This window comes from Microcaecilia unicolor, chromosome 7 (genome assembly GCF_901765095.1).
Source record: "Microcaecilia unicolor chromosome 7, aMicUni1.1, whole genome shotgun sequence".
NCBI lineage: Eukaryota > Metazoa > Chordata > Amphibia > Gymnophiona > Siphonopidae > Microcaecilia > Microcaecilia unicolor.
The window spans coordinates 225,701,462-225,725,451 of NC_044037.1; the positions used below are offsets into that span (position 1 = coordinate 225,701,462).

Below are 23,990 nucleotides of genomic sequence, written 5' to 3' on the forward strand. Positions count from 1 at the left end.
TTGAAAAAAAGAAACACCAAAAAACCTGCACAAGTGAAAAAATAGAAAAATCAAGCTATTGGGATCTAGAAGGGGCCAGTATATTTAGCACACTAGTCCCCCAGACATCCCAGGACAGCAATGGGGCATCCTAGGGAGCATTGCTGTGGACTTCATATAAATGCTTCCAGGTACACATCTCACCATTCCTCCCTTATTTTGTCTGCTGTGCTCACTAAAACCTACCCACAACCCATTACCCCCAACTGTACACCACTACAATAGCCCTTATGGGTGAAGGGGGCACCTATATGTGGGTACAGTGGGTTTCTGGTCAGTTTTGGAGGGCTCACAGTTTCCACCACAAGTGTAACATGTAGGAGGAGGTATGGGCCTGAGTCGACCTTTCTACAGTGCAATGCACCCACCATCTGGGGTCCTGCATGCTGCTCTAATGGACCTGGCTATAACATCTGAGGCTGGTGAGTACTATTTTTATTCACATTTTTGAGGAGGGGGGGGGGGTCAGTGACCACTGGGGGAGTATGGGGAGGTCATCCCTGAATCCCTTCAGTAGTCATCTGGTCATTTAGGACCCTTTTTGTGACTAGTTCGTTAGAAAAATAGGTCTAGACCAGAACATTGAAGTTTTCACCCTAGATGTTTTGACTTTGTTCCATTATGGCTGTAAAACATCCAAGTGTCAGGCACACTCTAAGCCCGCCTTCGAAATACCCCAACACGCCCCCTTGAGATCTGGACACACTGCAGACAAAATGCATAGCTAGACATCTGCAAAACAGATTTTGAAAATACTGATTTGGACATTTTCAGAAGAAATCCATCCAAATGGTGTTTTTCATTTTTCTCTTTCAAAAATGAGCTCCAAAGTCTTGAAAACTGAAAATGCAGCAGTATGGCCCCTATTTATAACAGTGTGTTAAGGTTTTGCACTTACCATGTGCTAATTGCTAGAATTAACACACAGTAAATGCAAAACCTTCACCTTAACCATTTGGGGAGTTTTGGGGTTTTTTTAAACTCTGTGAGATTTTGCTTAAAGATTCTGTATTCACCTCCTGCTCAGGCAGGTATGTGGCCCAGGGGCGTAGCCAGACTTCGGCGAGAGGGGGGTCCAGAGCCCGAGATGAGGGGGAACATCTTAGCCCCCCCCCGGCACCGCTGACACCCCCCCCCCCCGCCATTGCCGACATCCCCCCCCTGCTGCCACCAAATTTGACCCCCCCTCCCTGCCGACGACCCTCTCGACCCCACCTCCTGCCGCCAACCCTCCCCTGCCACCGCCTACCTTTGCTGGCAGGGGACCCCAACCCCCGCCAGCCCAGGTCCTCTTCTTCCTTTGTTCTGTTTCTGAGTCTGACGTCAGATTCACAGAAACAGAACGAAGGAAGAAGAGGACCTGGGCTGGTGGGGGTTGTGGTCCCCCCCTCCAGCAAAGGTAGCAGACGGCAACGGCGGGTTGACAGCGGGTTGGCGGCGGGAGGGGGGGTCGAGAGGGTCGTCAGCAAGGGGGTCCAGGGCCAAATCTACAGGGGCCCAGGCCCCCATGGCCCCACGTGTAGCTACGCCCCTGATATGGCCTCTCATCAAAATCTCAGGGAGATTTCATACTACTTCACCAAAATGTGAGAATTTAGCTGAAGGATTCAAGAATGCAATCACAGTGGGGCATACTTCTGTACAGTAGGCCTGGACATACTAAAAAGTATGTATATTTTATTATTAAAAAATCCACCATACCAATTATAATTAATAAAATATGGGACACAAATTATAGAACTAAGAGGAAGAGTAAGTAACAGTACCAAGAGCCAGGCAAACTGACATTCTGATCAATCTGGTGGCATTACATGACTCTAGCTAATCATTGCTCACACCATGCCTGCTGGTGAACAGTTTGGACTGCTGCAGAGAATCTCTGGGTTGCAAACAGCCGGCTGCAGGAATCTCCTGTGGCTGTGTCATTAATCTCAAAGGGGCCAGCTGAGCTCTTGCTGCATCCAGCCATGGCCACAGGCACCCTGGAGAATCCTGCAGTCGTTTTCATTTTTCATTTTCAGGTACTTAAGATTATTTGTGGATCATAGGATGGTTATTCCTTCGCTTGCTAGTGCTTGTTGGGAGACAGCTAGAGACAGGGCATTTTTCTGGTTGGCACCTTCATTATGGAATAAGCTTCCTAGTTCTATTCATGCAGAATGTAGTTTAAAGAACTTTAAAGTCCTTTTATAAAGTCATTTTTTAATAAAGGCATTTGGAGAACAGAATTTTATTATTTCTATGTTGTTCTATCCAAGACAAACATTCTAGATGTCTCACAAAACACCCGTAATCGAAAATGACACACATAAAGACAACCACCTAAAAAACGTACACCCCTAACCAGGGGCGACCTGACCATTAGGCTACCTGAGGCGGGGGCCTCAGGCGGCATTCTTCAGGAGCGGCATCTCCTCAGCGTTGACCAGCAGCGGCGGCGTTACCTGGCACCAGCAGCAACTTCCATATGCTGCCCTGTTGCCAGCACTCGCCTCTTCCCTTAACTGTGGCCACCTCTCTGATGTAACTTCCTGTTTCGTCAGAAGCTCAGGTAGCTGCAGTAAAGGGAAGAGGTGGGTGCTAGCGGCAGGTCAGCTAATGTGAATCACTGCCGCTGCCGGGTAACACTGTGAAGGGGAGATGACAGATGCCAGCAGCAGGTAGGAAGAGGGGCAGCATCTCGGCCCGGGGGGGTGGCATCTCGTCCAGGGGGGCTATATCCTAGCTCCGCCTCAGGTGGCATCTTGCCTTGGGCTGGCCCTGCTCTGAACAAATACCTTACTCTGTACTGTATCAAGACAGGTACAATTCTATTACAATAAGCACAATTCAACATGTTTTTAGATTAGTCAGAGAAAGTGCAAAGCAATAGGGTTATGGTAGTGGTGTACAGTTGTGAGGAGTGGGTTTTGGGGGGCTCAGCACACAAGGTAAGGGAGCTATGTACCTGGGAGATTTTTCTGAAGTCCACTGCAGTGCCCCCTAGGGTGCCCGATTGGTGTCCTGGCATGTCAGGGGGACCAGTGCACTATGAATGCTGGCTCCTCCCACGACCAAAGGGCTTGCATTTGGTCGTTTCTGAGATGGGCGTCCTTTGTTTCCATTACCACCAAAAATCAGAAACGACCAAGTCTAAGGACAACCATCTCTAGGGACGACCTAAATGTCAAGATTTGGGCATTCCCAACCGTATTATCGAAACGAAAGATAGACGCTCATCTTGATTCGATAATATGGGTTTCCCCGCCCCTTCGCCGGGATGTCCTGCATGGACGTCCTCAGGAAAACTTGGGCGCCCCTTTCGATTATGACCCTCATAGTAACATAGTAGATGATAAGTACATAAGTACATAAGTAGTGCCATACTGGGAAAGACCAAAGGTCCATCTAGCCCAGCATCCTGTCACCGACAGTGGCCAATCCAGGTCAAGGGCACCTGGCACGCTCCCCAAACGTAAAAACATTCCAGACAAGTTATACCTAAAAATGAGGAATTTTTCCAGTCCATTTAATAGCGGTCTATGGACTTGTCCTTTAGGAATCTATCTAACCCCTTTTTAAACTCCGTCAAGCTAACCGCCCGTACCACGTTCTCCGGCAATGAATTCCAGAGTCTAATTACACGTTGGGTGAAGAAAAATTTTCTCCGATTCGTTTTAAATTTACCACACTGTAGCTTCAACTCATGCCCTCTAGTCCTAGTATTTTTGGATAGCGTGAACAGTCGCTTCACATCCACCCGATCCATTCCACTCATTATTTTATACACTTCTATCATATCTCCCCTCAGCCGTCTCTTCTCCAAGCTGAAAAGCCCTAGCCTTCTCAGCCTCTCTTCATAGGAAAGTCGTCCCATCCCCACTATCATTTTCGTCGCCCTTCGCTGTACCTTTTCCAATTCTACTATATCTTTTTTGAGATACGGAGACCAGTACTGAACACAATACTCCAGGTGCGGTCGCACCATGGAGCGATACAACGGCATTATAACATCCGCACACCTGGACTCCATACCCTTCCTAATAACACCCAACATTCTATTCGCTTTCCTAGCCGCAGCAGCACACTGAGCAGAAGGTTTCAGCGTATCATCGACGACGACACCCAGATCCCTTTCTTGATCCGTAACTCCTAACGCGGAACCTTGCAAGACGTAGCTATAATTCGGGTTCCTCTTACCCACATGCATCACTTTGCACTTGTCAACATTGAACTTCATCTGCCACTTGCACGCCCATTCTCCCAGTCTCGCAAGGTCCTCCTGTAATCGTTCACATTCCTCCTGCGACTTGACGACCCTGAATAATTTTGTGTCATCGGCGAATTTAATTACCTCACTAGTTATTCCCATCTCTAGGTCATTTATAAATACATTAAAAAGCAACGGACCCAGCACAGACCCCTGCGGGACCCCACTAACTACCCTCCTCCACTGAGAATACTGGCCACGCAATCCTACTCTCTGCTTCCTATCTTTCAACCAGTTCTTAATCCATAATAATACCCTACCTCCGATTCCATGACTCTGCAATTTCTTCAGGAGTCTTTCGTGCGGCACTTTGTCAAACGCCTTCTGAAAATCCAGATCTGCATGGTCCATCCAGTTCGCCCAATAAGATAAACTCATAGCATGTGTTGCATTATAACATATATATTCTTGATCTTGATCTGTCCTTGACATTTTCAGGGCACAGACTGTAGAAATCTGCCTGGCACTGGACATTCTGCCCAAGTACTGGAGTTGCCGTCAAAGCCCACTCTAGCCCATCCAGATGTGTCTAGCCATAATCGGGACACAGACTGTAGAAGACTGCCTGGCACTGGTCTTATTTCCCATTTACTGGAGTTACCATCTAAGCATTGCATAATATTGTTTTGCTTCCACATAGGAATCATCTATGTTTATCCCACGCATTTTTTAATTCTGTCACCATTTTTGTCTTTACCACCTCCCACAGCAGGGCATTCCAGGCATCCACTACCCTCTCCATGAAAAAGTATTTCCTGACATTACTGCTAAGTTGACCTACCCCCCTGCAACTTCATATACTTGAAATCTTTACCAGGGTTCAGTCAGTTAGACTGGAAGTGTCTTCATTTTGCTCCAGTACATAATGGATATGATATAAACTCACTCAAATGACAAAAAAAATCCAGCCCGCTTAATATTGAATATTGCATGAAATCTTATAACAACAAATTACAACAAAATCTTTAGAGAAATACCTTTCCATAAATGACCACATTTACTGATCCCTTTAGGATAATGTACCATGAAGTGCCTTCTTCTCCTTGATTAAATACTACAAAAAAGAGGCAAAGAAATTAATTTTGGTCTCATGTTCAAATAAAAGTAAAAAATAAAAAAAACTAAAAACTAAAGAAACAACAGACATTTAAATATAGAGAAAAGCAACAGTTTCCAAAATGTAAATCACAATTCAGTTCTGTTTATAAAGGGAAATAGAGACACTGCAGTCTAATTTCCATCAACAAAGAAAAAATCTTTGTATTGTGATTCTATGAGCTCTGTGACATTTCTTAATACTGATATTTAAGAGCTCTAAATTTGTATTTTTCACTCAAGCCTTTTCTGCAATTCCCCACGTACCGAAAATGAAGGTTATAAAGGCAGGTCACTGTTTGATATGACTGTACTAAATAATGCAAACAGGATCAAATGGTACCCAAGATCAAAATCAATTATCTGAAAAAATGAGATAAAGGGAGGCACTTCCTTATAAATAATACATACAAAATAATTTTGATGAAATTACAACATAATCATACACGGAGGGGCATTTTCGATATGACATCTAAATGGGGGAAAGAAACGTCTGTCAGAAAAGTACAGAAAAACATAGGGCCTGAAATTCAGCGCTAGTTAAACAGCACCAAGCCAGCTAAATACTAATATTCAGTGTGAGACAGCTGGTTATCTTTGCTGAATATTAGCGTTTTGTGCATAGTGGCTACCTGGCTATATCGCACAATATAGCCGGCTATCCATGAATATTCAAGTGCTGGCTGACCAAGTTTAGCGGGCAAATTGGACCAGCTAAATAGCAGCCCTATCTTTGCCCCCTATTAACTTAGCCAGCCAGTGTTGAATATTCACATTGCCAGGTAAGTTAAAACTGGCCCAAAATCCCCCAGATATTCAATGACTGTCACTGGAAATGGCCCAGCTTTGAATATCGGAGTCAGCACCGGCAGCAGCAGCTAACTGCACTGCCTGCCGTAAGCTGAAAGAGGTAAATAAATGCTTTCCGATGTTTGAAAATCTTTTTTTTAACTTGCAATAAAAGGACAAACTGCAAACAACGTAGACATTCTGAGATAATCATCTCCGCCAATCGAAAATACACTATGGAAAGAGTGCAACAGCGGTATTGGTCCCCGTGTTGAAAAAAACATCAGATCCAACAGCAGAATGTTCCCTCCATGTACTAAACATGCATATATACCTCTGCACGTGGAAGGGTATCCCTCAGTCTGGGCAACATGTCTCTCAGGAGAGAGCCCAAATTCTCTATGAAAATGTCTGAGTTCCTGGTCCTCCTATGCCTCAGGCACAGGAGAGAAATATTTAAAAAGACACCCCACAATGTCTCCATGAGGGCATGGAGATCAATCAGGAGCAGCCTGAAAAAGTGAGTGTTTATTTATGTTTTTGTTTATTGTAGTGCTTAACATTCCGCCACTTCTAGCAGAAGATTGCAGCGATTTACAAAATCAAAAAAAGATAAAAGGAATTAGAAAGGAAAGACTCAATCTGACAAGAACACACATACCATAAAATAATTTAAAAGCAAAATAAAACAAAGAAAACTGTCACTGGTCAGGTCAGCCAGCACCACCACTACGTTGCAGGAAAAAAACAAAAGTCAGGGTAAAAAAGTGAGTTTTAAGCAGCGTTTTGAAACGTGAGAACAAAGTTCAGACTGCAAGACAGGAGGCAAGTTGTTCCGGAGCTTTAGAGACAAAAAAAAGAATGCAGCATGGTGGGTAGTTTCATATGAAGGTAAGACCAGGCAGAGAGAGAGAGTTGAAAGAACGGAGGGCATGTGAAGGTGTATAAGGAATGACAAGGGAAGACAAATAAGCAGGTGAATCAGAATGAAGCATTCTGTGCATAAGACAGAGAATTTTGAACCAGGAATGGAATTTAATTGGAAGCCAATGAAGAGAAGAAAGGAGAGGAGACACAGAATCAAATCTTCAAGCCTTACAAAGAAAAAGGGCAGCCGTGTTCTGCAATGTCTGAAGTCGGCGCAGTTAGTCAGTGGAAAGACCTGCGTAGATCACATTAGACTAATCAAGATGAGATATCGCAAATGCATGGATCAAGGTGTGAAGATCAGAAAAATCCAGGAATTTAAAAATAGACCACAAGTGATGGAGAGAAAAGAATATGCGCTGAAGAACAGCAGATACCCGAGGACAAAAAGAGAGAGCAGAATCAAAGACCACACCCAAGCACCTAAAAGATGCAACAGTAGGAACTGGGGAAACAAACCGAACAGGGACCAGTGGAAAAAGAACCAGAAATCCAGCAGGTGACAGTTTTGGAAGTATTCAATACAAGCAAATTATAGGAAAGCCAGAGGGAAACAGTTGCTAGACAAGATTGCAGACAATTCAAATCAGGTTGAAAAGGAGAAGTAGGGAAGAGTAGGAGGATATCATCAGCATAGATAAAGAATTTTATATTGAAACTTTGAATTAGTGTTGCAAGAGGACTAAGGAAGATATTTAAAAGGAGGAGTGAGAGTACGGAACCCTGAGAGACGCCACAGGAAAGAGGGAAATCAGAAGATGAAGGTGTAGAAACCAAAAAAGAATGAGCAGAGAGAAAAGAGAAAAACCACAAGAGTACAGTACCTTAGAGTCCAACAGAAGTGAGACAAGACAAAAGAAGAGAGTAATCCACAAGATTAACAGCAGAAGAAAGATCCAAGGAAACAAGAAGAGTGATATTGTCTGAATCAATAGTAGATTCAAGTTCGCCAAGAAGTGCTGCTATTGTGGGTTCAGTACTATAAGTAATATGAAAGCCTGTTTGGCATGGGTGAAAAATGGACAAATCATCAACCCTGGTGGCAAGTTGATTGAAAACAACGTGTTCAGTGTTTTTGGATAAGATGCATGGGTTAGAAACTGGTCGAAAGCTCTCAGGTAGGGATGGGTTAAGAGAAGGTTTCTTGAGCAGGGGGAGAACAACTGCCTTTTCCCAAGAAAATGGAACCCACCTAGGGAGAGATTCTGGTTGACAAGATGAAGGACCAAAGGAGAAAAGCCGTGATGGGAATGTTGAAGCCAACTGGATGGGAAAGGGTCCAAAGAACAGGTGGTGAGTTGAATAGAAGACAAAATAAGAGTGAGCTGGGTCAAAGAGGGGAGGGGAAAAAAGTTCCAAGTGAAAAAAAGGTAGCCACCCTGGTATATGGACAAATTGATCAGTAGAAGAAGAGTCAAGAGAGAAGGAAAGGGCCGGGGGAGACGGGAGTGGTAAAGAGCTCTGAAGAGATGAGACCTTTGAAGAACAATACAAGGCAAGTACATCAGGAGATCAACTAGAGCTAGGATTGGAAGGGATGACAACCTGGCCACTGCCTGAAAGAGTTGCCTGGAGGGACAGAGAGACCGAGCAATAAGCTAAGAAAGATGGGATTTTTTGGCCTTACTGAGTTGTAAATGGCAGTATCTACTGATAGAAGAACTGAAGAAGAGAAGAAAAGTGATCCTTGCACCACAGGACTTGACGACAGAGAAGACAAAGCCCCTGATAATACCAGGGTTGAAATTGACATTGAAAAATAGCTGACTGAAGTGAGTCTGAAATCCGAGGGTACTTGAGCAGACAAAACATTATTCCAATAGGAGGTCATTTCCTCCAGTGGAAGTGAAAGTCCGGGGGGAAGTAAGTGAAGAGAGGGGGGCCAGTCTTAGGGTCCTTATAGACAAAATGTATGTGGGAGCCAGTAACAGCAGGAGGGGAGTTAAACTGAGACAAGTCAGAGAGACCAGTAAAGGAGAGATTGAAAGTAAGAAAAAAATTATCCGAACAGCAGAGAGGAAAAGAAGAAGAAAAAACGGAAGAGACAGATGCATCACAAACTATGACTAGATCTAAAGTATGACCATGGGAATGAATAGAGAAGTCAACTAACTGAGAAAGAGCAATGTTCTTAAGACAAAAAGAGGATACCCAAGGGACAGAAGGAAGAAGTACATGAATACTGAAGTCTCCAACAATAAGAAAATTATGAAAGCAAGTACTAATTTCAGCAAGGGTGAGCAGGAACACTTCCCATTCAGAACAAGAAATGGAAGGGAAACAATAGCAAACTACAATATAAAAATGAACAGGAAAAGAAATTTTAACAATTAGAATCTCAGAAAAAGGCAAGGAAATAAACGAGAGCAGATGCTGGAAGGCAGATCACCAAACTGCAACCTCTTTTGAATGACCTAGCCAGATGAAATGCAGTAAAACCACCTGGAAGACACCGATTCAGGTATGACTCCTTTCCATCCCTTAGCCAAGTTTTGATGAGGTACAGGATATCCAATTTATGAAGAGAGAACAAATCAAGAATCAAAGCCGATCTGGACTTAAGCGACCGACAGTTTAAGAGAACAACATTCCACGAGGGAGTAGACAGCAAAAAAAAAAAAAAAAGGAGAAAGACGACAGGGTCCAAACCCCAAATAACCAGGATGGGCAAGGAGAAAGAAAATGGTGAAAATTCCTGGGGGATAGGTGGCATAAGTTTAGGAGAAGGCCTCGAAGCAAAGGAAAAAGGGACACTAAAGTCAGAAAATACCCAAAAGAGGACACTAAAAATAAGACAGAAACAGCTAACAGAGTTTGCCCCAAGGAGCTCACCCAAGGATACAGTGAGTTCTGAAGGAAGACCATCAAGCCCCCTCCCCTCTGCCCATTGGCCACATCTGAAGAACAACCCAGAACATGTCCCCCAGTTCCCCTGGGGCCCCCTCCACTCACCATTAAATGCTGAAACGAGGGGCTGAACATTTCTGGACTGCCTAACCACCCCACTAGCTCCAGCATGCTGCTCCATGCCTCCATACTGATGAGAACATTGGCAGCAGCTCACAAAAGTATATGCAGCCACCCAAAGGCACATCTGCTTTACCCTACTGCCCATCCCCATCTCCCAGCAACAGAGCACATGCTCCAAAGAAAGGGCACCATGCCAACCTCTGTCCCTATAGCCAGCTCAGCTCACACAGCCCCTGTGCCTGTGTACTGCTTACCAACACCCTCAGCCCCCCCCCCCCCTACAAAAAAAAATCTGGTTGTTGCCATCTGTTACAGGCTATGTGAGGAGCATTGCACATCAGCCCTAGTATCATAGAGGTTTGAAAGTTATTCAATATCAAGTACATCGTGCCGACCGAATTTGGCATAAACAAAAAACTACAGATTCTCTGTGGCAGTGCCATACCATCCAATCCTAATATACTAACAATTACATCAAGGTAAGAAACAGTAGTTTCCCATTCTTTTCTGTTCGGCTCCCAACTCTAGCAAACAGATCTTTTTGACCCTGCAACCACTTAGAACATGCGCCTATTCAAATAGTAACACTTCATATCTCTCACCAGACACTTTATCACAATACTTCTTTTCAAAAATACAGATTCTGCAATCCTGCTTCCCACCTACTTCAGATCAACCTTCCTCTGCCCTGATCTCTGATGTACCCAGTTCTCAGTGGTTAGCTTTTAATATTCCCTCCCTCGAGACTCTCACTAAACTGATTGCCCAGTTTCACCCTACCAGTTGCCATCTCGACCTATTACCATCAAAGTGGTTAAACTGTTCATCTCTTAACTTTAGTTCTATTATTCATCTCATGGTTAACCCAAATTATCCGTGGATATTGTCCCCATGCCTTTTAAAAGTTTGCTTTTTTACATTCTTATTCTGCCTATCACCAACCTACAATTCCTCCTTTCAACCCCAATCTTTAAGTTCCCAAAGCACAAAGCAAAATAATGTTCACTTACCAAATGTGTATTGGCTGTTATGGAAACCTTGTAGCGTTCAGGTCATGGGTGTGGGTTCTGGGGGCATCTTGAAGGAGGGACTATGGTGACGTTAGGCAGGGGGAGTTAGTATGGAGGTTAGGAATCACTGTACTGCTTACCTAGGAGTCAGCTGCTAGTGAGCTCCCCTCAGTCAAACCTGTGGTAGATTCCCCGAGTGCTGGAGTTTAAAGGCATCATGGGTGGACCCCGGGTACTGAACACACACATTCACATGCATGTTTATGGAATGATATGATTTTCTATTCCTACAGGTGTCTTCATGTGCCAGGGAGGGGGAGGGGGCGCTCTGAGTATGATGTGTGTGCAATTGATGAGGGGAAGTGTTCTATGGCATAGAACTGAGCCATGTTGTTCCGATGTACACTGGGGAGGGGGTTCAGACACAGGGGGAGTTTGTCAGTCTGTAAGTGGGGGATTTGAGAGACAGGAAGAGATGCACTGGGGGGGGGATAAATAAAGTCTACTTTATGTATCTATGGGGTGGGGGTGGAAGGACCCATTTCAAGTTAACTGGGTCTACCCAAAATACTAGGTCTAGTTGCGCTACTACATAGAATGTAAACACAGTGGGGTCTTCACAAAGGTAGAGCATGGGAGGGGCATGAGCAGGGTTGTACATCATGCATTAAATTACAGAATACTGTAAATTATGTGTGCCCTTGCCACATTTACACGATCACAGTTATTCCAGGTCTATGGCTGGTATAACTTCAGTCACAGCAAATAAGAGGATAAGAGAGCACGTGTATCTCAGAAAAGTTCTATTAGTAATATTATGAACTATATGATATTCTGATTTAATTTGAAGACCTGGCTGTTTAACAAATATGTGGTAGTTCCACCTAATTGTTTACTTTATTTGCTGAAAATGTCATGTCTCATAATAGTTGCTGTAGTGGTTTATTTTTGCTTCTCATGTATTGTGTTTGGTTTTTCTATTACGTTTTATAAAATTTTTATGTATACTGGAATTTTTCATCTTTGTAATCCACTCTGAACTAGTTGGTTGGGCGGAATATAAATGTGTTAAATTAGATTACATTTTGAAATAGGACGCTAGCAGGAAGGGCCGAAGAGACAGGGATCACTCCTACCTTCTGATGGTGCATATGTTGATGGGGAAGTATGGTTTATTCTAGCAGCGACAACCCAGAGAAGGATATTGATATCACAGGAGTTCCAAAGAGGATGGCTTTATTACAACCCAAATGTAGAACAATGACTTGACAGTATATGTTTATTAAAATGTGATATACCGCCCTATCTGAGCAAGCAGGTCAGGGAAACTCCAAAGTTATAATAGGATAGACACATCCACAACAAAGAAGCAAACAACCCAAACAGTAAAAGAGGGTATTACAGAATCAGATAACACACAAGGAAGGCAGACCAAAATAGTGACAAGAAAATTCTCTAGCACTGATGCCCAAATGCCTGAGTGAAATAGTGAGTCTTTAAAAGTGATTTAAATACTTTGTATGACATTTCCCCTCCAAATCTGAATATGAGATATGCTGACCTGACATGACCATGTTTTGGCTAAAGAACCTGCCTCCAGGGTCAAAACTTATTCTATATGGCCAGTATAAAGAAATGTGTCCACACATGACATCTCATGAATAGTTCAATAGATACAGAGAAATATTTTCAAAGCACATAGACTTACAAAGTTCCATAGTAACCTAAGGAACTTTGTAAGTTTAAGTGCTTTGAAAATGAGCCCCTATATAGTCTTACAATGCCATATACATGTCTCGCTGTACTGCCAAAAAGTGAGGAGTGTGTGGCTGTCGGATGCCACTAACAAGCATTTATTCTCTGTAACCCTCTTTCTTGTCTTTCAATTATTTTTTAAACCTCTTATTTACTTGTTATTGTAAACAGCCTTGATGGAGGTACCGATTAATAAACTTGGCAACCTGAAGGGCACAACCCATTCTTCTGGATTGGTCTAGTGAATGATAAGGAAGGAAGGAAATATTTCTTTAGAGAAAGGGAACTTGATGGGTGGAACAGCCTCCTAGTGGCGGAAATGAGAACTGTATCTGAATGCAAGAAAGCATACAACATGTATAAGGGATTTCTAAAGGAGATGAACGGATAGTACAGGTTAGTAGATGGTATGAATAGATAGTACTGGGCAGACCATATTATCTTTATCTACCATCATTTTGTCTGTTTCTGTGTTTCTATGACCCATATCTTTGTTGGAGCAGGAAAACTGGAAACTGGACAGATAAAATGCACAAAAGCTTCTTGAAGGTAAATCAAACTGTGAATTTAGTGGCAGATGATGACTACACAACCCAACCAGTCTGTCCACTGGTCTCCCGTTACATTTCTGCAGAGGCTGCCTGATCTGTAGCTTTACTTTCATTTCATCTGAAGAATATAGCATTTAAAATATGTACAAAATGCTAAACTGTCTGAGGAAATGATAGATTAGGGTCATATCAACATGGCACCCTGTTGTGACAGAACTTCAAATTCTCCTCAAATAATATTTCTGAAAGAAACACACACAGAAATCATCCCAGGCTGCAATGAATGGATGGATAAAAAAGTTCTGAACTAGCTATGTAGTCTAGCTAATGTTTACAGTGCTAATGGAGATTTATTTTCTGTGCTTGTTAAATTAGCACTGGAAAGTGAGAGCACAGGGAATGAATGCTGGATGATAACTTCAGCCTAGGATGCTGCGAACCACTAATTCAGTTAAAGGAATACTACTTTTCACTAGTTCCCGCCAGGATTATTTCCATCATTAATTTAATGACGACTCTGCCTGATATTCAGCCTGCGGCAGTATGCAGTGTTGGAGCTGTTCACAGCCACGGGCTGATCTGACCCCGGATATTCAATGCCAGGGCGAGTGTGGCTCCCAGCATTGAATATCTGGGTATCAGCAGTCACCTGGAAGTTAACCTGGCACCAGTCTTTATTCAGACCAGCGCCCGGTTAACTTGAGCGTATAAAGTTAGGACAGCATTTATGCTATCCTAACTTTGTCGGCTGCTTAACCCATTAGCGAACTGAAAATCACCACTAACGTGAAGTCAGTGTTCCATCCACGTTCCGCCCTTGGTCCATCCTTAACTTAACCGGCTAGGAGATGACCGGCTAGAGGTGATATTCAGTGGTACTAACCTGTTAAGTGCCGCTGAACACAAGATGCCAGGTCGCTCAGCGGTGTTTAATCTCCTGCCCTGTTAAACCCTTTGGAATATCAGGCCCACTGCACGTAACCCAACACCTTTCTTCATCCATGTTTGACTGAGAAGTGCATGTCTTTAAGACAGTTAGGGCCCTGTTTACTAAGGTGCGCTAGAAGTTTTAGCGCGGCTAACGCTAGAGACATCCAAAGAAATATACGGGTGTCTCTAGTGTTAGTGCATGCTAATTTTTAACACACGGTAAAAACGCTAGCTCACCTATAGTGTGGCTAAGTAAACAGGGCCCTTAATGTCTGAATGGAACAAGTCCTTCAGAGGAGCAAAAATTCAAAATGGCATATAGCCATGCAGTTGACCAGAGTATCTTTTTTGTGGCCTGAAATTTTTAAAATGGCATGGACCACATATCTCAAGATACTCCATCACATTCATGGTTTGAGAATTTCGCAGAAATAAGGACTGTAACGGTATCACTCTTTTTTTGGCAAATCTCAAGTGAAAAGATTTTTCAAGACTTCTGCATGTTAGTTTGTAAAAGAGAATTTGGCACTCATATACTCACAAACTGTTCCAGATTTGGCATGAGATTCAAAAATTAAAACACCTGCTAATTCCCGTTTTACCTATCAAAAAGTAAGACAAAGAAACAATTAATACTTTATTTCAGTGTTTCCCAAGTCGGTCCTGGAGTATCCCCTTGTCAATCAGGTTTTCAGGATATCCACAATGAATATGCATGAAATTAATTTGCATACACTGCCTCCTTTATATGCAAATATTTTTAAGCATATTCATTGAGGATATCCTGAAAACCTGACTGGCAAGGGGGTATTCCAGGACCGACTTGGGAAACCCTGTTTTATTATATCCAACGTTTCACTTTTTATAACAACTTTCATTGCATTTCAAGTCCCTGACTCAAACATATTACAATTATGTATGTGTCATAGCTTTTAACTATAACTACAGCAATTCAGTATAAATTAGTTGAAGGAATTTGGTGCTAAATACTTTTGCTTTAGGCATCACTTTAAATGCCAAAAAAGTATATACTGTTCTCACAAAGTATGACATTCTCTGTTGCATTCTATTGTCATTCTAGTTTCAGAGCCAGCAAGCTTATCAGTGTTTTTGTTTTTTAAATTAAATCTTCATTCCAGACCAGTAATCAGAATACAGTAGAACGCCAATTATCCAGACTACCCTCTGCAGAGTGTGGTCTGGACAATCATAAATCCAGATAATTAGACATATCAGATATTGTTGATGTTCCTGCACCATATTCTTTTGTCAAATTTTTCCCCGACTACCTTAATTTCTCCACAATATCAATTTTCTCTTTTAATGGCAAAATGTGCCTTTTTCGCTTTGTTTCCATTTGTGGAAAGGGCTTTTTTCTGCTGTGTATGAGTTAGGTAAGGGCAGGGCTTTTCTCTGCCGCATCCCCGCAAGCTGAAACAGCAAGGCTGTTTCCTCTTCCACGTCCCCGCAAGCTGAAAGAACAAGGCTGTTTCCTCTGCCACATCCCCGCAAGGCTGTTTTCTCTGCTGTGTCCAGGCTGAAAGGGCCTTTTTCTGCTGCATATGAGTCAGGAAAGGGCTGGAAAAAGAAAGGGCAGGGTTTTTCTCTGCTGTGTCCCTGCTCCTATTTACATCATTTCCTGCAGCAGACTGTCCAGCTTATAATCGAAAAAGAAAAACGCCTATATTTCGACCCAAATCGGGAGATGGGCGTTTTTTTCGCAAAGGCGCCCAAATTGGTATAATCGAAAGCCGATTTTGGGCGTTTCCAACTGTACTCCGTCGCAGAAACGAATAAAGTTGATGGGAGCATGTCGGAGGCGTGTCAGAGGCGGGACTGGGGCGTGGTTATCAGCTGAGGAGAGATGGGCGTCTGTAGCTGATAATCGAAAAAAAAAAGGCGTTTTGACCGCGATTTTGGGTCACTTATTTTTTACCTTTTTTTCTCACGAACAAGTCCCAAAAAAATGCCCCAACTGCCCAGATGACCACTGGAGGGAATCGGGGATGACCTCCCCGGACTCCCCCAGTGGTCACTAACCCCCTCCCACCAAAAAAAACCCCACTTTAAAAACTTTTTTTCCAGCCTGTATGCCAGCCTCAAATGCCGTACCACCTCCATGACAGCAGAATGTGTTCGATCGTGTCACAGTCTTTCCCTGGGTCAGATGTGGCTCTCGGGTGCAGTACAGGGTCACATCAGTATTGCATTGTGGTGGGTGTAGGGTATTGTGTTAGCTTGTGTTACAGTCTCACGATGTTGGTAGTTGGTAGGCTCTTCTCCCATGGTGCTTTTCCCCCTGCCTACTGGGTCAGAGTGTGCCCTGTTGTGTTTCCTCTTGTAGTCCATGCAGTAGTGGCCATTTTTGTAAGCCAGTTTTAGTTCCCTTTCCTGTGTTAGCCACGTTAGAGAACTTAGTTATTACCTTGAATGTGGCTGAAAGAGGGCATTGCACAGCATTCTGCCAGCTCTGACCTACTGCTAATCTCAGACCCAGGGAGACTCGTTGCCAGTGGGGCACAACCTCTGATCTGCAGTTAACTGTGAGTAAACGCGGTTATTCCAATAAAGGACATGTTCGGAGAGATTAGTCTTCAGGTGTCAACTGCTGTGCCAATGTTATACAGCAGCAACAAGTCCTAGAGGCCTGCATGTATGCAGGTCCCTGGAGCACTTTTAGTGGGTACCGCAGTGCACTTCAGCCAGGTGGACCCAGGCCCATCCCCCCCCTACCTGTAACACTTGTGCTGGTAAATGGGAGGCCTCCAAAACCCACTGTACCCACATGTAGGTGCCCCCTTCACCCCTAAGAGCTATGGTAGTGTTGTACATTTGTGGGTAGTGGGTTTTGGGGGAGGGGGGTTGGGAGCTCAGCACCCGTGGTAAGGGAGCTATGCATGTGGGAGCTTTTTCTGAAGTCCACCGCACTGACCTAGGGTGCCCAGTTCGTGTCCTGGCATATCAGGGGGACGAGTGTACTACCAATCCTGGCCCCTCCCACAACCAAATGGCTCGGATTAGGACGTTTTTGAGCTGGGCGTTTTTAGTTTCCATTATCGCTAAAAAAAACAAACGCCCAGCTCAAAAACGTCCATTTTTTCGAAAATTCGGTTCGGCCCGCCCCTTCACGGACCCGTTCTCAGAGATAAACGCCCATGGAGATAGGCGTTTGCGTTCGATTATGCCCTTCCACGTGAACCGTGAGGATTGGCTAGGAAGGTATGTTACTATCAGGCAGATAATTGGTCCAGATAATTGGACATCTGGACGATTGGCATTTGGATAATCGGCATTCTACTTTATTTCTATTGAGGTTCAGCAAAGACTGCCAAATAATGGTTCAGGATCTGTTGTGATTAAAGGATATGTAAAGGTTCAGTATAGTTTGACTCCTTTTGCATGTGTTATTTTGGTGAACATTCTGATATACTTGCTTAATTATACTGTATCAGTCTTCGAGGTTGATCATTAACCTTTGTTAATACACTTTATACGTGTTTTTAACAGATAGGTCCTGTTGATAAGCCTTTGTCTATAATAAATGACAGGATTTAGTAAAGCCTCTTTCCTGTCAAAGCCAGAAAAGTGGAAAATATTTTGCGTATGAGTAAATCGTCATGCACATCCCTCCAGCGAGGATCAAATCTTCAGATACTGGATCATTCCCATGCCTCAGGAATTTTGCAGAACGGTGGCCATATTGAACAGAAGTCTAGTTGGGGAACACTTCACAACTGAGCAGGAAATCAGCCTGGCTTGCTGATACACTATCTCAATCAAGAATATGACCAAAAAAGATATGTTCAACAAACAGACATGCAAATATAAACCCTGTAAATACATACTGTATAAACACTCAACCAAAAAATCTTAAACTAGGGGGTTGTAATGTTGCATACAAGTCAACCTTTTGGAGGGACATTTTTTTTTTTACAATTTTTTTTTCCTACAGATAACTCTACTTTAGTTTTTTAATCACGTGATGATACAGCTATTGACAATTCTATGAACTTACTGTGGTAGAAAGGTGAGATAAGGCCTTTATGTGAAGTAATTCTTCATATATAATTTCTAGATCATCTACTGTTCTCTGGCCAGGCCTGCAGAAAAAAAAAATCAAATACAGAAATCACTTAGGGGTCCCTTTACTAAGCTGTGGCAAAAAGTGGCCTTCGTGTGCCCTTACACAGGCTAAGAACAAACAATTAAGCAAACATGTGTCTAAACATAACAACAACAACAACAAAAACAAACAAAATCAAACCACTAAACAAAAGGAGGGGGACTATGAATAGCATAGTACAATTTAAAACCGAAGACATTGCTATGAAGGTTGCACATGAGGGAGGAAATATTCAGCTGTTAAAAGCCCTATACCCTAAAAAGCAAAAACAAAGCCCAAAAAACCCCATAATCATGTAAATAAAAATAGTCAAGTTTCAAAATCAAGAAAATACCTGTGATAAAGGCCAAGTTTTTAGGACCACCTTACATTTTCTTTCTGAAAGTTCTAGTCGCAATGAAAGAGGAAGAGAATTCCAACATACAGGGCCAACACAACAAAAGGCTGACTCTTGAAAAGTTCGATGCATACCTTTGTGATGAGGGAACCCAGAGAAGATTATTCGCATATCTTTTAGTAGTGTTCGTGCAAGAGTGGGAAGGATTAGTAAAGAAGATAAATAAGACGGGATGTCCACAAAATAAGCATGATGAGTAAGTAGCCTAAATAAGGGGGTAAGACATAAGAAGGGGAGGGGATGAATAACAGGGAAGGAGCTGGGGTGGGTGAGGGGATAAGAGAATGAGAGTGAGGGGGAGACACTGGACAGATTAGGACAGGAAGAGGGATACTGGATCTGGGAAAGAGAGAAAGGGAAGAGTTATTGAAAAACTAGAGAATGAGAAGCTATGGAAGGAGAGAGAGATGGACAGTGAGGGGACTGGGATGAGGGAAAGAGATGGAAAACTGGATAGTGCTGAGGTGGTCAGAGGAAATATTTAGCGGCATTATCCACTTCATGCCTCTGAAATCCCTGTCATTGTCACTTATCCACTGAGCTGCATTGGCTAATTGAATAAATGCCTTAGCATATCTGCCCCAGTGTAACTAATTTTATTATGGTGTGTTAAACTGAGCTTTCCTGTTTCCTTTTTCTTTTTGCTCCTTAATGTTTGAGCAACTTGCATCTCCTTTGCGTTTTTTGGCAGAAAAGCAGGTTAAAGTGCCGACAGAAACCTAATTCTTTGAGTTTGCCTGTCAGGATTAATTATTTTGTTTTGACTGCAGCCAGGGCCACCGAGAGACACAGCCAGGTCCGAGACAGAACCGGACTGCAATGTGTCGTACCCCCCATTTGTGCCGCTGCCCCCTCACTCATGTCACGTCGCTGCCACCCCCACTCGTGTAAGTTGGAGACACATCCATGCTCTGTCCTTTGCAGTTACGTGCTAAAGTACTTACAGTGGGGGAAATAAGTATTTGATCCCTTGCTGATTTTGTAAGTTTGCCCACTGACAAAGACATGAGCAGCCCATAATTGAAGGGTAGGTTATTGGTAACAGTGAGAGATAGCACATCACAAATTAAATCCGGAAAATCACATTGTGGAAAGTATATGAATTTATTTGCATTCTGCAGAGGGAAATAAGTATTTGATCCCCCACCAACCAGTAAGAGATCTGGCCCCTACAGACCAGGTAGATGCTCCAAATCAACTCGTTACCTGCATGACAGACAGCTGTCGGCAATGGTCACCTGTATGAAAGACACCTGTCCACAGACTCAGTGAATCAGTCAGACTCTAACCTCTACAAAATGGCCAAGAGCAAGGAGCTGTCTAAGGATGTCAGGGACAAGATCATACACCTGCACAAGGCTGGAATGGGCTACAAAACCATCAGTAAGACGCTGGGCGAGAAGGAGACAACTGTTGGTGCCATAGTAAGAAAATGGAAGAAGTACAAAATGACTGTCAATCGACAAAGATCTGGGGCTCCACGCAAAATCTCACCTCGTGGGGTATCCTTGATCATGAGGAAGGTTAGAAATCAGCCTACAACTACAAGGGGGGAACTTGTCAATGATCTCAAGGCAGCTGGGACCACTGTCACCACGAAAACCATTGGTAACACATTACGACATAACGGATTGCAATCCTGCAGTGCCCGCAAGGTCCCCCTGCTCCGGAAGGCACATGTGACGGCCCGTCTGAAGTTTGCCAGTGAACACCTGGATGATGCCGAGAGTGATTGGGAGAAGGTGCTGTGGTCAGATGAGACAAAAATTGAGCTCTTTGGCATGAACTCAACTCGCCGTGTTTGGAGGAAGAGAAATGCTGCCTATGACCCAAAGAACACCGTCCCCACTGTCAAGCATGGAGGTGGAAATGTTATGTTTTGGGGGTGTTTCTCTGCTAAGGGCACAGGACTACTTCACCGCATCAATGGGAGAATGGATGGGGCCATGTACCGTACAATTCTGAGTGACAACCTCCTTCCCTCCGCCAGGGCCTTAAAATGGGTCGTGGCTGGGTCTTCCAGCATGACAATGACCCAAAACATACAGCCAAGGCAACAAAGGAGTGGCTCAGGAAGAAGCACATTAGGGTCATGGAGTGGCCTAGCCAGTCACCAGACCTTAATCCCATTGAAAACTTATGGAGGGAGCTGAAGATGCGAGTTGCCAAGCGACAGCCCAGAACTCTTAATGATTTAGAGATGATCTGCAAAGAGGAGTGGACCAAAATTCCTCCTGACATGTGTGCAAACCTCATCATCAACTACAGAAGACGTCTGACCGCTGTGCTTGCCAACAAGGGTTTTGCCACCAAGTATTAGGTCTTGTTTGCCAGAGGGATTAAATACTTATTTCCCTCTGCAGAATGCAAATAAATTCATATACTTTCCACAATGTAATTTTCCGGATTTAATTTGTGATGTGCTATCTCTCACTGTTACCAATAACCTACCCTTCAATTATGGGCTGCTCATGTCTTTGTCAGTGGGCAAACTTACAAAATCAGCAAGGGATCAAATACTTATTTCCCCCACTGTATATGCTATGAAAAACTACCCCATAACTCAAACCTTATAGAATAGCGCATAGTACACTCATGCACTTATGCATACAAGGTACCTAGTTATAGAATTGCTCTTTATCTTCAATTCCGGAGTTTTCTGCTTGTGGAACCAAAGAATATAAACACATTGCAAGGAGATGCTAGGAGATAAAATTCAAAAAGAGGAGCAACTCTGATAATGAATATGATACCACAAAAGTGAACTAGTGAATCTCCAGCAAGACAATGACAAATTGAGCTTTCTGGTAAATTTATGTAACTTTGGGAGAAATTCAACAGAGCAGCTGTATGAATTTATCCCTTCTGTTCCCAAATTCTGTTTGTTTGTTTGTTTGTTTGTTTTTAATTTTATTTTATTTTGTGTCTGTGTGACTATTCCTATGCAGCCTTTTTCTGTTTTAGATGTCCAGCAAATGAGAGCAGGCTGCCTGAACAATTTGGCAGCATTTTGTTTCAAATTTTTTTTTCCAAGCCAATCTAGAACGCCTAGTTTACCCTTTTGGTGAACCTTTGTTTGCTGCATCTGCTTGAAAACTCAGATCTTCTGGCATCAGAACCTTCCAGAGATTTGAGGAAGTCAATAGAAGAGAAAGAACCAGGCGCACCCGTTAAAGGGGGGCCGCCCACAGCCGGGCTGAAGGCCAGAGAAGACAGAAGTGTGGGGGAGGGTACAGGGAGGGCCAGCTAGAGAGCAGAGGTAGTAGTGGGAGGGAAACAAAGGGTAGCAAGGGGAGGGGGCAGGAAAGAAGGGGAGGAGCAAGGGAGGAGGAGAGAGGAATTCAAACTGCACAGGGAGTCCTTTTGAATTTGGAGGCAGGAGAAGAGCAACGCCCACCCGCCCACCCACTTGAGAGGCAAGGTTTGTCGCAGCGAGGCGTTAGGCTACGATGTTTACGCACAGCCAGCAAGCTTGACACAAACAGTTACAAGTTTGGGGTAACTACTGCTGCAGAAAGAGTTGTGTGGAAAGTTATCAAGTTGATGCAAATGGTAGGCTTGCCTGTGAGCAGCCTTGTTATAAGGAAACAACGTGTATACAGCTTGTCTCCTGGCTTCGACGGCTGGGAGGCCTAGAACGTCATTTTGTAAATGTGGTAGGTGCCTCCTTCAACGGAAGACACCAAGTGACGTCAGGTGCTTGGAAAATAGCACAGGGGGCCACAGGGGCTTGGTACGGCTTGGCCTGTGGCCCAGAATATGCAACTACGTGTAGAACCTGTGTACCCAGGTAGAAATGCAAATGCTGGCATAATGATTATTAGAAGATGTAATGTAATTTGTTTAAGTTGTAACAATTTTGATGTTCCTGGCTGCGGCCAAAATAAATCCAATTCTATCGAAAATACGGCTTGTAGTGTGGTATTGAAGGGGGCGGGGGTTGATACGTCTGAGTGTGTGCCGAATGCCTGAGTTGTGGAAGTAAAGGAAGGGTTTGATTTTCAAAGTAATTTTTGCTCCTGTTTTGCCCACCAAAATTGTCTTTGGTCATTTCCCGCCTCATCTTATAGAGAGAGCCTCCATTTTTTCTGCCATGCCTGTACTGGTATTCTGAACTGCAAAGAATCAGCCTTAACCCCCACGGGAAGGCATCATAGGCACTTGTTTTTGAATAAGGATTCAACATTTTCTGGGACCAGAACCAGAACTAGAAAAGTTGCTGACTGGCACTGTGTGGTGATATGGGGAACCACTGCATCCCAGTGAAATCCAGGTGGAGTGAGAGAGAGAAATATAAGTTGGAATCATGTATACCATCCAGGCTACAACCCTGTACCAGCTAAGGGATTGGTTACATCTCAGGCAGAGGGGGATTTTATCTATTTTTTTTGTTGTTGTTGTTGCCTTATGCAGGTTGTACTGTATACTTACCTGACTGCTGTGAACTATCATCAAGCTGGCTGTTATTATTCCATAAAGGTACCAATAAATGAACCTTAACATCTGTCATATGGGAACAGTAAAGAATATCTTTGAATGCATTTTCTGTACTGGAGAGAGGAAGCAGAGGTCTGATGTACATAAGTTGGCGTGTGCTAAATGATGAAAAGACCCATAGGAATGCACTGGCATCTTTAGCGTTTAGCGCGCATCTATTTTTAATGCACGCTAAAAACACCAGCGTGCCTTAGTAAAAGACCCCCTCATTTATTTGTAGAGCTATAAGTCTGATGCTATGGTTGCCCAGCCTTCCAGGATATTCCTGAGCCCGGGCCCTGGTCCCGAAGAAATGAATTCTTTCTGTGCCATTCTTCCCACCCATCCTGGGCAGAGACTGGGCAACTGCCTAGACCATGTCACCAAGGAAGGGGTTATATTTACAAAAACATAATTTACTAAAATGGCATCTACTATACTCAGTCATTTCTGAAAACTTGCATATATAAGTACATCAAACCTCCCTCACTAGTCCATTAATCCAAATCAACATTTAGTTGTATATTCATCATAATTCATCTTGCACGGACCTGATGAAGGCAGTATACCAGTGACATAGCTACGGGGGGGGGCCATGGGGGCCTGGGCCCCCTCAAACTGGCTCCGGGGCCTCCGCCAGCTAAGGCATCTATCCTGCGCTGTTCCTACATTGCTGGCG

At 43.5% G+C, this 23,990-nt stretch overlaps 1 protein-coding gene across 1 annotated transcript in view; it reads right to left on the bottom strand.

Annotated features, from left to right (window-relative positions):
- The window catches only part of RAPGEF4 (Rap guanine nucleotide exchange factor 4), a 298,747-nt gene that overhangs the window by 125,306 nt on the left and 149,451 nt on the right, over positions 1–23,990 (bottom strand). Inside the window, exons 10-12 of the mRNA XM_030210347.1 lie at positions 18,331–18,415; positions 14,857–14,917; positions 5,266–5,342 (exon numbers count right to left, since the gene is read on the bottom strand). Of these exons, the coding sequence (XP_030066207.1) occupies positions 5,266–5,342; positions 14,857–14,917; positions 18,331–18,415 (223 nt within the window). The remainder of the gene's footprint in view (positions 1–5,265; positions 5,343–14,856; positions 14,918–18,330; positions 18,416–23,990) is intronic.